At 40.6% G+C, this 13,804-nt stretch overlaps 1 protein-coding gene across 1 annotated transcript; it reads right to left on the bottom strand.

Moving 5' to 3' along the window:
• Positions 1 to 5,259: 5,259 nt before the first annotated feature.
• On the bottom strand, positions 5,260 to 10,878 carry LOC112265065 (neurogranin). Its single transcript, XM_024442085.2, has 3 exons — positions 10,621 to 10,878; positions 8,899 to 9,106; positions 5,260 to 7,134 (listed from the first exon to the last, which is right to left on the bottom strand). The coding sequence occupies exons 1-3, from the start codon at positions 10,633 to 10,635 to the stop codon at positions 7,079 to 7,081; spliced, it is 279 nt and encodes a 92-aa protein (XP_024297853.1). The 5' UTR covers positions 10,636 to 10,878; the 3' UTR covers positions 5,260 to 7,078.
• Between the last annotated feature and the right edge of the window lie 2,926 nt (positions 10,879 to 13,804).

The following is a 13,804-nucleotide window of genomic DNA, read 5'->3' as shown; positions in this document are numbered from 1 at the left end:
AGCCTTAGACCACTGTGCCACCCGGGAGGCCGGAATTTTGTTTTTTGAAATGGTAAAACGAAAATAATAATGAAAAGCTGGAATGTCTTGAGTATTCAACCACTTCATAATGACATGCCTAAATAAGTTCAGGAGCAAAAGTTTTATTAATAAGTCATATAATAAGTTGCATGGACTCACTCTGTGCACAATGTTTAACATCACTTTGAATGACTACCTCATCTCTGTACCCCAGACATACAATTATCTGTAAGGTCCCTCAGTCGAGCAGTGAATTTCAAACACAGATTGAACCCAAAGACCAGGGATGTTTTCCAATGCCTCGCTGAGAAGGGTACCTATTGGTAGATGGGTAAAACACAAAAGCAGACATGGAATATCCATTGGGACGGCAGGTAGCCTAGTGGTTAGAGCGGTGGGCTAGTAACCAAAAGGTTGCTAGATTGAATCCCCGAGCTGACAAGGTAAAAATCTGTTGTTCTGTCCCTGAACAAAGCCGTCATTGTAAATAACAATTTGTTCTTAACTGATTTGCCAAGTTAAATAAATAAAAATCTTTAAATATCCCTTTGAGCATGGTGAAGTTATTCATTACACTTTGGATGATGAATCAATACATCCAGTCATTACAAAGATATAGGTGTCCATCGTAACTCAGTTGCTGGAGAGGAAGGAACATGCTCAGGGATTTTGCCAATGGTGACTTTAAAACAGTTACAGAGTTTAATGGCTGTGATAGGAGAAAACTGTTGGATCAACAACATTGTAGTTACTCCACTATACTAACCTAATTGACAGAGTGAAAAGAAGGAAGCATGTACAGAATTTAAATATTCCAAAACATGCATCCTGTTTGCAACAAGGCACTAAAGTAATACTGCAAAAAAATGTGGCAAAGCAAATCATTTTTTTGTCCTGAATGCAAAATGTTATGTTGGGGCAAATCCAATACAACACATTACTGAGTACCACTCTCCATATTTTTAAAGCATGGTGGTGGCTGCTTCATGTTATGGGTATGCTTGTAATCATTAAGGACTGGGGAGTTTTTCAGGATAAAAAAGAAACGGACTGGAGCTAAGCGCAGGCAAAATCCTAGAGGAAAACCTGGTTCAGTTAGGTTTCCACCAGAAACTGGGAGATTCATTCACTTTTCAGCAGGACAATAACTTAAAACACAAGGCCAAATCTACACAGTAGTTGCTTACCAAGAAAACAGTGAATGTTCCTGAGTGGCCGAGTTACAGTTTTGACTTAAATATGCTTGAAAATCTATGGCAAGACCTGAACATGGTTGTATCAGTGATCAACAACCAATTTGACAGAGCTTGAAGAGTGTTGAAACGACTAAGGGGCAAAGTTGCACAACCAAGGTGTGGAAAGCTCTTAAGAGACTTACCCAGAAAGACTCACCGCTGTAATCGCTAGCATAGGTGATTCTAACATGTATTGACTCAGGGGGGTGAATACTTATCTAAACATATATTAGTGCTTATTTCTCACTCATATTTTTGAAATGTTCAAATTTTTCTTCCACTTTGACATCACAGAGTATTTTGTGTAGATCGTTGACCAGAAAATATGACAATTACATCTATTTTAATCACATTTTGTAACACAACAAAATGTGGGATAAATCAAGGGGTGTACCTTCTGAAGGCACTGTACATGCAAGCAACAAATATCAATATCACTTACCATAAAGGCTGTCACCATCATCACAACTGTATTCCTCCTGCCACTCAATGTTCAGTCTCACAATTTATACACCTGCAATAAGCACATGTCACGGTGGATTGTCTGATTCCAGACTTACACTTACACTAAATCGATTCATGTTTAGATTGAGTATTTGGTCGTTTTGACCTCAATAGCAAATTCACCTTTAAACAGAGCATGTTGGACTACAAGGAGCAACGTTAACGTGTGCTAGTTAAACATGGTATAACCTCTCAGCCTTTTACTTGTCTATCAAACAATATTGACAAAACTTCAATATCAGTTTGGATTGGATTGGATTGGATTGGAGTTTGGAGTTTGGAGACCATCAGTGATGTACTGTACATTGCACCGTAAGTCATGTCCATAGGGGAAATCCCTACGGTTACATTCTGTCTTACTGTTTATTCAACAAAGGCAGTGTAGTAAACCTAGAAGTGGAACTCTTGCCATCTTTCACCCATAGTAGAACCAGGGCCGGCTCCAGGCATAAGTAATATAAGCGGTCGCTTAAGGGCCCCCGGCCGTTTATTTTATAATATTTTTTTAAATACTTAGTCGGGGTCTCATCTTACTGTTGAGAGTAAAAATAGTAGAATTCACAAAGGGTAAGTTTGAAATTTAGTTTTGCATTAGCAGGAAATTTGCTTTAAAACTGAACAAATGTCTCTCTGCCCCACGGCAAAATGAGTAGAATTGCAGGAAATTTGTTCAAAAAAATTGCAACATTTTCTCTCGGCCCCATGGCCAAACGTGTAGAATTACAGGAAATGAACTTTAAAACCTATATATTTCTCTCCACCATCAAGAGAGAGGTGGGGGGGGGGGGCAAAAAGGCTAGAGCCAGCCCTGAGTAGAACTCTCACAGGGTCCCTGTATTCAAACTCCTCTGTAGTAAGCCATCAAAGCCTAGAGGGCTGAGACACACAATCAGACTCTATCTGACTGACTTTGTCCTCTGAGCCCTGGATAAAAGCACCCCTCTCTCTCCCTCACATCTTCTAACGGTTCCTAAATCAAGGGAAACACTTGCTGTCAATATAAAACAAAGAGTATGAGGGGCCCTCTTCTGCTCATGTATGAGACACACTGTCACGTTATCAGAGAGAAGACACAGCAGGTCTCTGTCGACCAGACTATAATTCAGTCCAGACTATAAGTCAGAGAGACTGGAAGTGGACATGGAATCCTTTTCAAAGGCTGATACTTTGTCCAATTTTGCCAAACGAGCTGATCTGTTTGGGCCAAAGACCGATTAGTGGAAAAAGATCAGAATTAGGCTGCCTGTGTACATGCAGCTTCATACATGCAGTGTGTATAACTCTTGTGATGACAGCAAGGAAGAACTTTAGCCCAATGGTACATGGTAGAGCGAGTGTGCCTCATGCAGTATTGCCCCTTTTCAGTATGGGCTGAGCGATCCAGTAATCAGTGAAATTCATATTGTGCTCAATCGCACCCCCAATGACCCACAGTTTGGATAACCTAGAAATCTAGAGCCGTATGCACCAAGCATCTCAGAGTAGAAATGCTGGGATCAGTTTAGCCTCTTAGATCATAATGAATAAGATTACTATGGCAGGAGGGACCTGATCCTAGTTCAGCACTCTTACTCTTGAGACGCTTTATAAATACGAGCCCTGTCCTTAAAGAGTGAGGTCGTAGACATGACGATGATGATGACTGTGATGACCAACAGTGCCCTCTGCTGTTGAGTTTGACTTACTTCCACCACTAATTGCTGCCCAGGAGAACACAGTGATGGCGCTGACAATCTGTGAGGGAACCAAGAGAGCGAATCAATCCAGATTAACATTTTAAAAATAGACTATCAGACTTTAATTTGATGCGAGTTTCAAACACACAGACTGATTGTTTTCCCCCCACAACATTCACCAGCCCTTAAAAGGACTAAACACAACCACATATATTAAGAAATATATATTTTACATTCAAAATGAGATCAAAATAGATGCCAAATTTCAGATATTGCATTCTGTCTCAGCTGAAGTGTTTTATTTCTGGAACAGTTCTTCTCTGCATTGAAAAACATTGATTAACAAATTGTTGTATTTGGATGCTGTTAATCTTTCCACGGTGAAATACACAACATAACTAAGAGATGTTGAACTCTTTTGGACAAAGCTGTCCATCAAACTCTTTTTAGAAATTCATTTACAGTTCCCTGCTGCTGAAGTGCTGTTTGGCGGTGTCTGTCTGCAATATTGATTCTACAGTCAGTGTCATTAGACAGCTGTGTCTGGATACCTGTGGGAACACTGGGAGAAGTGGTGAGGCGCTGTGTCAAGCTGAGAAACTAGTGCTGTCTTCTGTGGCTTTGTGTTGCCATGGAAAACCAGCAGAATGTCTCTTTAATGCCTTATCATTCAGCAGCTGGTGACAGAACCCATTCGGAGGGGGAGAGAGATTCCTTCAGTGCCTCTGTGTGGCTGGGCTGAGCTAAGATGTGTGTGGGAGTGAGCGTGGGTGAGCTGTGAGTGAGTCTTGTGCTTCCTCCTTCCATATCTCAACCCTGCTCTTTTCTCATATGGAGAGAAAAGGCAACAGAAAGAGCACCTCAGCCAATGAAACAACACTGACTATGAATGTAACTTTTTTTTCGACTAAGGGAATATGCAGATTCACTTTAAAGAACATCGCTGACACAACCTGTCATTTGTTGCTTTGAGATTGTTATGAAAAGCGCTATTATTATTCATTATTACTATTATTTGTAAGATGATAAGATATTTGACAGCAGTCTAACAGGTGATGCACCTGTTGAAATGTGAGACACGATGAAAATGTTTTTCAGAGCTGCAACATGAATAGAAACTGGGGAAAGATGAGATTCTGTTCAACCAACCAAACAATCAAGCAAGTCTCCTACTTGTCATGTGATGTGAGGTATTCCTGGTGTTCCCCTACAGAGAAAGCTTTTCACGGAAGATCAGTTACCATTTGTTTCAGTTTAGTGGTGGGAAGACTTTCCAATTAACAGCTATGCTTGTGCTGCATTACAGTTCAGTGAAAAAATAACAGGTTGAGTGTTCTGTCTTGAGATTGCATCCATTTAACTCTTCCCCATTTAAAGGGGAAGTTCAGATTACAATTTTTCCTGGACCATAGACTACTTTCAGGGTGAGTAACCATCTAACATCAAGTTGTAAAATCCTGAACTTTCCTTTTAAAACTAGGGTTGATGCATTCTATGAAACACCATTCAATATCGGGTGATCATGTCCTGTCATAATTTGTTGTCAGCGTGATCATGTTTGTAATCATGTTGATAGAGCTTGAAGACTCTGCTGTTATTATTGATTCATTCCAGAATCCTAGCTCAATAACCTTGGATACAGTCATTTGCGGGTCAAGTGTTAATGACTGTTTCTACATATAAATGACTCATCTTTTTCAAACACCCATCACCATATCCATGAGTGGGTAAGGGTCAGGGTCAAGACTTGTTTTTGTTATGAATTATATATTACTCATGAAATATATATGGTGCTCTGAACAGCTGAAATGATGCCCTACACAAACATTTGATATGGATTTATTGATTTACAACTGTTATTCCTTTACAATTATTTAATTCAATCTGTTCATGAAGCATGATGATAATCAGGGGTTGGAAGCGGTTCAGGGAACAGAACTGAAAACCAGAAAATAACAAACAAAAAAAATTGAGGAACAGGATCAGAACTGTGAACGAAAGTGATTTATACCGTTCTGGAACAGGACAGTTCATTTAAAAGCATGGTGACCGGTTAATAACGTTATTTTACATTCCAGGCATTTTTTTCATATTCCAGTGTCTGCCTGCCAGCTGAAAATCTTCACCAGTGTGTCTGCATGTGTAGGCAACCCGCCCCTCTCCCTTCGAAGCTTAGTCTACTGTAGCCTACTGACGTTACAAGCGTGATTCAGAAATTCAGATTTATAATTAGAGAAGAATGAATTCACTTTCTCGATGCTAGTTAGAGATAATATCACGTTTCACAGTGGATTTATTAACTAAAAAAAGGTATGATGTTTTTTAAATTCTGGTGCCACTCTGCACACACAAGCTTGTTAGAAAGCTAGCTAGCTTTGGTCCAACTCTAAGCCAACACTCGGAAGTTCAACGACGTTCAAAGTTCCTCCCTAGAAACCGCTCCTCTGTAGGAATATTGATGTGGCCCTAATTCAGATAATGCATGTCATAATAATGCCCACCGCTTCAAGTCAAGCCTCCCCCTCCAGCATTTCTCGCTCTCTCCCCAGCTGCAAAATTTCAGTTGCATCTCATGCCCCTACAAGTGACCGTCCATCGTGCATGTTAACAACTGTAGCCCAGTCTAACGGCTGCCTAGGCTGCGTAAGCTAAAACAACCATAGCTTGCCCGCTCCATAGCAAGCTGCTCTATCCGCACTAATTGGTGAAGTAATTTAATGTTGAGTAAATGTAAAAATATATATATATTTCAGAGGTTTATAAAAGAACAGAAATGAAAGATATATACTGGTACTTCTTTGGGGTAAGAACCGGTTCTGAACTTCATTTTTCAGGTCGGAACAGTGGAATGGAAATTTAAAAAATGATGGTTCTGTTCAGAACGAAACGATTGGAAAATAATTTTGGTTCCAACCCCTGATAATAATACCACCTGATTTAGGTCAATAGTTTAGCAGAGGATATGACTCAATTCCTCTAAAGATAAAGCTTAACGTGAGTACTACTATCTGCAAATAAACTATAGTACTGCATGCTTACTGTGTTGGAAGATCTGATTTGGAGAAAATGGTGATGCTGACTAATATGTGAAAGTAATTCCATTATTCATTATTGTGCACAACACTTAAAGACTACAAATCTAAATAACAATACATTCATTATCAACTGAAATAGTATGCCTTCCAATAACCCATAAGGGTACCTACCTCCCTTTTAGCGATATTGTGTACACCAGAAATAATGAAATAGTAATTATACAAGCACCTGAAACAACGCAGAAACAAGCATTCCAGCGGTTGACGTGCATTCATAATGCATAATTGTACACAAACTTTATATTCGACTCAAATCAGCCCTGTTTAGCATGAGAAAAATGTGTTATCAGCCTCGCATATCTTCTTCTAGACTAGCACACTACCAGAAGTTTCACAAGTACATGCAGTGAGAGATGCAAATTTGGGTCAAAGACGCAGGAGAGTTAAAGAGTTCACAAATCAGATGACATCCCAAAATCTGGATAATACACTGCTTTTTTTTGTGTTACATAGAAAGTTGCTCCCCTGGAAAAAAAGGTACAGCCACAGCCATGCCTCTTCTTCTTTAAAAAAAATCTTCTTCTTCTCTTCATCGAGGTCAGAGGCTTCACTGTTCCGGCACAGATGTGTCATCTCTCTCTACTCCCTCTGATCCTCCTGATACTAAAACAGACCGAAGAAGAAGCAGAATTTAGCACTGCAGATGGAATGAAGAATTCATTTTGCCATTACTCAGCAAGGCTATAATGACATGCGCAAGATTGAGGTGTCTCACAAAAGGTTGTGATACGCACAATAGTACTAATAACATACGCCAATGATTCAATTGGTACTACTGATCCTGGTGAAACACTTCCTATGAATACCCTCCTTATAATGCATTATGCATAGCTCACGTGTTATTAATGAGCTCATAATGCATTATAAAGACCGTATTCATTGGATGTGTTACCAATAACTCAAATGAAAAGCAGAGGCTACTCCAAGAGGGAGAGATTTAGCTGGCCCATGCCTCTACGACAAGGAACATAAATTCTACTGTGTCTCAGAGGTATAAGGCACCTGGTGTTAAAAATAACACTGCTACATAAAGATGCTTGACAACCAAGAACTGGGTTGGGGGTTGGTGACGCTCAGAGAAGGCTTGTATTGGAAAGTTGTTTGTTGGTCATTTCTCAAGGATGGGGCTAAACCCAATTCAAATCCTGTAAAGGTGAAACAACTGGACCTGGAATATATTCTAACCGCTGTCCCGTGTTTTCACATACTCAACACAAAAATGAACACCAACAAATAGAACAGACACAAGAAACACTGTAAACGCCACAAAATGTCCTGTCCCATTTCTTTTTTAAACCAAGGACGAACCAGTGAAGTGGTGGTTGCCTGCATAATATGTGCTGTTGCTGTACGATACAACGAATAAGTCAAATGCATTTTGCATTTGGGATGGGTAACACACTAATATAGTATACTCTGGCCCCTGGAATAGGAACATGTGAAATAAGCTGCAATGTACACTTTTTGATTCCTGGAAGTATTCTCGAGGCTTTAGTCACCCGCCAAAGAACGTACATTTCAGTAGCTGATATGTTTAAAAAGAAACGGACAAAAAAAATGTCCTGGAGCTCAACTATGAAAATACTGTGGCAAACCACTTTCAACATTTATTTGTGCAAACTGTACAGTTTTGCCCTGAATATATTTTCACCACAAAACGTGTTGATTAGATAGGAAGGCATGTCATTCACTATCGCAGAACATCTCGATAAGATTTGCCATGGTTCTGGGCACCGACACCCTCTCACACGTCTGAGTTGTGATCAACATTTCTTATTAGAATGCATCCCATCTATTTGACAATATAACTAATGGACTATTAATTAATAATCACCCCATAAAGACGTCCGTTGTAGATTTCAATCATGCACTGCAGCCTTTATGGAGTGTCAAATTACTTACATTGAAATAACTCATTAATGAGCTTTATTAGACCCCGTTAATTATGCATGGCTTTTAAATTGCTCTCAAGCTGTGTTAAATGGCGGTCCTTCATGTGTCCCTGAATTATGCATACAATGTATGCATTTGATGTTGAAAACAGATCAATAAATGCATTTAATATTGTTATGGACACAAAATGGTCGTCCTGTTACTTTGCTAATAGTGTGCAAATCTGGATGTACAAGATGTAGGGGATGTCAGGGACACAAGCATCAGAACCATCAGAACCATAACCAATGTCCAAAGTGAAAGTGTACAAGCTGAAAATTACACTGCAATCATTTGTGTATAACTGTTACTGATGACATAGGCCTACACCAGACTAGTCCTGATAGTCCTGAGGGGGATATCAAGGCTAATACCAGTCTAAACCGGTTTGGGTCTACGTGTGTGTGTGTGTCAGGGGACACTAGTGTCACTGACCTGTGTCCCCCTGGTTTCCGTTGAGGGCCTCACCACTGCTGCTCACTTCCTCATCCTCCCCCTCAGGCTTGTCAGAAGGCTTAATCTTCTTCCTGGTCATGTGACCACGGAAGCCAGCCTGGATCTTGGCAGCTGCCTTGTTGGCCTCGGGGTCATCCAGAGGTATGTCCATGATGTCCTCCTCCTCCTGGGGTTGGCTGCATTCTTCCTATTGGAGGACAAGTATATCTGAGAAGTTAGGTGATTTAGAGGGGGCTTGGTTGGGGTAATGTAGCATGAGTAGGGGCCCCAGATTAACTTCTGCCTAGGAGCCCAAAATGACTAAATCCGCCTGAGGACAACAGCAGTGGAGATCAGCCTGTTTATGGTTGTCAACGATAGTGAAATATCCTCCTCAATTGCATCTTCAGGGTCCTAAAGGGTCCAAGGGCTTAAGTTAGGAGGCCCTTAAATCACACTGTCACTCTACGGACAGAAGCTCTATCTTCTCTGTTGTTTTTCCTCACACCTATTGCCTTAACTTCTGCCATTGCTAAACTGGAATGGGGTAACTGCTATGTAAACAATGTTCCCAAACTGCTTAACCTGACACTCGAACAGTATGCACAGAACGGAAATACGTTTCTCTGCTTCAAAGTGATCCCCAAGTTCAAAAGTGGCCAATCAGTCACACTGTCCATCAAGAGTGAGAAGAACATAAAGGGAATTCAACATTAGATCTCTCAGACTCTCTCTCCCTCTGACACTCTCATAACACAAAGACAGCCCCATTGTATACCTTGTAGCTTATCATTGGCAGAATACACCAAGCTGGGTTGGTGAGTGGTGGGTGGGTGGGTGACATAGAACTGTCCTTATTCACAAGTGGTTACCGAACAGTGACATGGTTGTCAGCAATCATCCACACACGTCCGCTGCACCCCACCAGTTGCTCATCCCCTCTTAATTTTTTTTTTGGTGCATGGGCAAAACAAAGAAAGCCCACTGCACTGTAAAGAGATGCATTTGAGAGTGTCCTCAGTGACACCCCTTAGCGTGGGAGTGTGACCACCCACTATTACAGATAGCATTCATTAGTTTCAGGTCTAACGGCTGAGTAGGATGAGTAGGATGAGTAGGATGAGTAGGATGCCAACATTCACATATCTTACAGCAGCAGAAAGACAGGAGTGTTTTTCGTTCCATCATGAGGTTTCTCTAACTCTTCAAGGGGTTAATCTACAGTACGCTCTAAATGTGTCGTCTCAATGAGCTCAAATGACAAAGAAACATACTCATACTTTTAACAACCTATATACTCATTCTGGCTATCAATATCATTCTACCATTGATATTCATAAAGTATTAATTTAAAGCATTTCAAACAATCCATAAGCAAATAATATAGGACAAATTGGGCAGAAAGTTGCCTTGTGAAGAAAGCTGAAGCAGGTGCAGTGGACACCAGGTAGATCAGAGCTGGAGTTTTCAGGACTGATGAAACAAGCAAGCCAAAAGACCATAACAAGGAAACAAACGATTTTCAGACGGTTCCTAAAATATACATCTCATTCAACACATATATAAAAGCCTTTTAATAAATCCATCACCCAATTAGAATGATATAAAAAAAAGCTGTAGTGCTGTTAAAAAGCTGTAACGAAGGAATAGTTTTGTATAATTACTTGTTAGATATGGGTTCGGTATATTAAGCAATACAATTCATTTCAAGCATGTACTCACAATGTGGCAGTCCATGATGAGCAATCTGAGAGATGGCAGTCTTCGGATGAACTGACCTAAAATGCCTTTTGCCTGTACTTGACCGAGAAAGATGTATCTCGTGTCTCAATAGAGACGTCTCGTTCCCACTAACAGACACTCCCTAGTATTAGCTTGCATAGAGTGTGTGAGAGAGAGGGTGGGAGAGAGAAAGAGAGAGTGTGAAACAACCCCCTGCAAGCACACAAACCATGTGGTCTATCCTCCCAGTCTCATTAAGGTTGATAACCTGCTCTGCTCCCACAGACCTACTGTACCCCTCAACTCAAAGTCTTACCTGACCTCAAAGTACAGTATACGACAAAGTCATCAACGAAGGGTCTCGCACATTGCAAAAATCTTTTAAAGTGGTAAATGTAAGTTATGTCCGCTTTAACACATAGTGTCTGGCCATTTGGCACATGCCACATACTGTACCATTTGGCACATGCCAAGTAAAGTGTAACCGGAAAACCTAAGAGAAACCACGCACACAATGTACAGACATGTACAGTACATGTCGTACTGGTTTTGTTGCTCAGTTGTACACACTTATAGAGGGAGAACTAAAATCCCTTTCCATCATTCAGATCCCAGATGCCACCCCCGCCCTCGTTCATTGCCTCTGAGACAGGGAGGAGAGCGGCAAACACATCCATGTGTCCGTGTTCCTCTCTTACATGACTGCCTCCCCCTGTTTCATCCCATTATGTCAATACATTATCTTTCAAAAAAATCCACCTGGTCACGCTTTGCTTCAGCTTTGAGTTAAAAGGTCTGAAACGTACAATCAATATGTTTTCTTACGGTCTGTTCTCCTCACCAGATGTATGTTGGAAATGTACGATTCTGTTTGGTTTGGGTTGTGACGTGTGTGTGTGTGTGTGTGTGTTTGTGTGATATGCGTGTGTGTGTGACATGTGATGTGTCTGTGTGAGTCATTAATTGTCACCTTGTTAATCTATCAAAGCCAATTTAAGGATGAGTACAGTACAGTGACTAAACTGCCCTTTGCCTACAGATATAGATCAGTCAGAACGTCCCTGGGAATAAAGAACAGCAAAAAAAAGTGGACAAAGTCACTGGACAAGACATTTGGTGTAGGTCAGAGTAGACGGCCTACATTTAAAGGCGAGAAATAGAGAAGGGATGGATATGCTGCAGATACAGGTAAGTTAAGCAAAATACAGTGATCCAATGAATAAAAACGAACCAGTCTCCCTTTTCTCAGTTTATTTTCCACCATCCATATGCACACATTCTCATTGTCTAGCAAACTATCTACAGGTAGTTCATCATGTGCATCTCCATCTTCCAGACCTTCCGTGATAAGACCAAGAAGGGAAAAGGATGATGCAAGTTTCCATGGTAACATCCTTCTAAATCCTAATCTCCTACTCTCCCTACATCCCAGCCTAAGACCACCCTTTGGCCCAAATATATCAAATGGGTTATTGGTGACAACCCACTCGGCACACATTGGTGGAATCCACGTTGTTTCCATGTCATTTCAATGAAATTTAATTGAACCAAAGTGGAATAGATGTTGAATTGACGTCTGTGCAAAGTGGGAATAGTCTAAATCATGCAATTCACTTTAGCTCATAAATCTTGTTTTGGGCTCAATGATCATTTAGACTGGAATAACCAAGAACAAACAGAACATGGCACTGAAAATTCAGATCCAATATATTAGGCTATGCACAAACAAACACACGCGCTAGGGTTGGACGATGTCAAACCACCGTTGGGCTAGAGACAGAAATCGCATGCTACAACTGGACGAATCATGGCAAAAGATATTGTTGAAAGTCTGGGTTGAGGCGAAGTGCATGCAAATCTTTGCTAATATTCCTTTCTGGTGAAGCTTCAGCAAGGAACAGGTTTGTGTGCGTGTCTGTGTGGTGCCCACATGACTGAGCAAAGTGACAGCTGCAACCGATGAGGAACGGGCTGTCTTGCCATTAGGTTATAAATCATGGGCTGCATAGAAGCAAAGTCTACATTCTTCAGAACTTGACAATAATTGTTTTAATTGCCTCATCCTCCTCTCTTAATATTGTTTGTTCAATCTGTCATAAAGCTGTGACTGAGAATAGTCTACGTCTAGGCCTATAGACTCCGACTTTCATTCCTGTTCTTTCTGAAAGTGGCAACTTCAGGACAACACCTTCTTAGGTTATTATAATATTTGGAAAATAGGCTACTGTTATTCATTTGAATTGTCTTAAAAGCTTTTTTGATAGGCCTAGAGGGATGATATTTTATTGGCAATTTGGTTTTCAACCTCGCATGATGGGATTTATCCACACCGCAAGGATAATTTCTTTCTTAATAAGCTTAAACTTGATTAAACTTGCCAACAATACTTAAAAATTGCCCTCGATGGAGGCCTGTGTTTCAGACATAAGGATGTGGATGGCTGCAAATGTTCTACTCTTAAACTCGGACGAAACAGAGATGCTTGTTCTAGGTCCCAAGAAACAAAGAGATCTTCTGTTGAATCTGACAATTAATCTTGATGGTTGTACAGTCGTCTCAAATAAAACTGTGAAGGACCTCTGCGTTATTCTGGACCCTGATCTCTCTTTTGCCGAACATATCAAGACTGTTTCAAGGACAGCTTTTTTCTATCTACGTAACATTGCAAAAATCAGAAACTTTCTGTCCAAAAATTATGCAGAAAAATGTATCCATGCTTTTGTCACTTCTAGGTTAGACTACTGCAATGCTCTACTTTATGGCTGCACGGATAAAGCACTAAATAAACTTCAGTTAGTGCTAAATATGGCTGCTAGAATCTTGACTAGAATCAAAACTTTTTATCATATTACTCCAGTGCTAGCCTCCCTACACTGGCTTCCTGTCAAGGCAAGGGCTGATTTCAAGGTTTTACTGCTAACCTACAAAGCATTACATGGGCTTGCTCCTACCTATCTTTCCGATTTGGTCCTGCCGTACACACCTACACGTACGCTACGGTCACAAGACGCAGGCCTCCTAATTGTCCCTAGAATTTCTAAGCAAACAGCTGGAGGCAGGGCTTTCTCCTAAAGATCTCCATTTTTAAAGAATGGTCTGCCTACCCATGTGAGAGACGCAGACTCGGTCTCAACTTTTAAGTCTTTATTGAAGACTCATCTCTTCAGTAGGTCCTAAGATTGAG

This window comes from Oncorhynchus tshawytscha, linkage group LG13 (genome assembly GCF_018296145.1).
Source record: "Oncorhynchus tshawytscha isolate Ot180627B linkage group LG13, Otsh_v2.0, whole genome shotgun sequence".
In the NCBI taxonomy this organism is placed as follows: Eukaryota; Metazoa; Chordata; class Actinopteri; order Salmoniformes; family Salmonidae; genus Oncorhynchus; species Oncorhynchus tshawytscha.
Note: the sequence above shows the minus strand (reverse complement) of the source record. Positions and strands in the feature narration are given on the sequence as shown.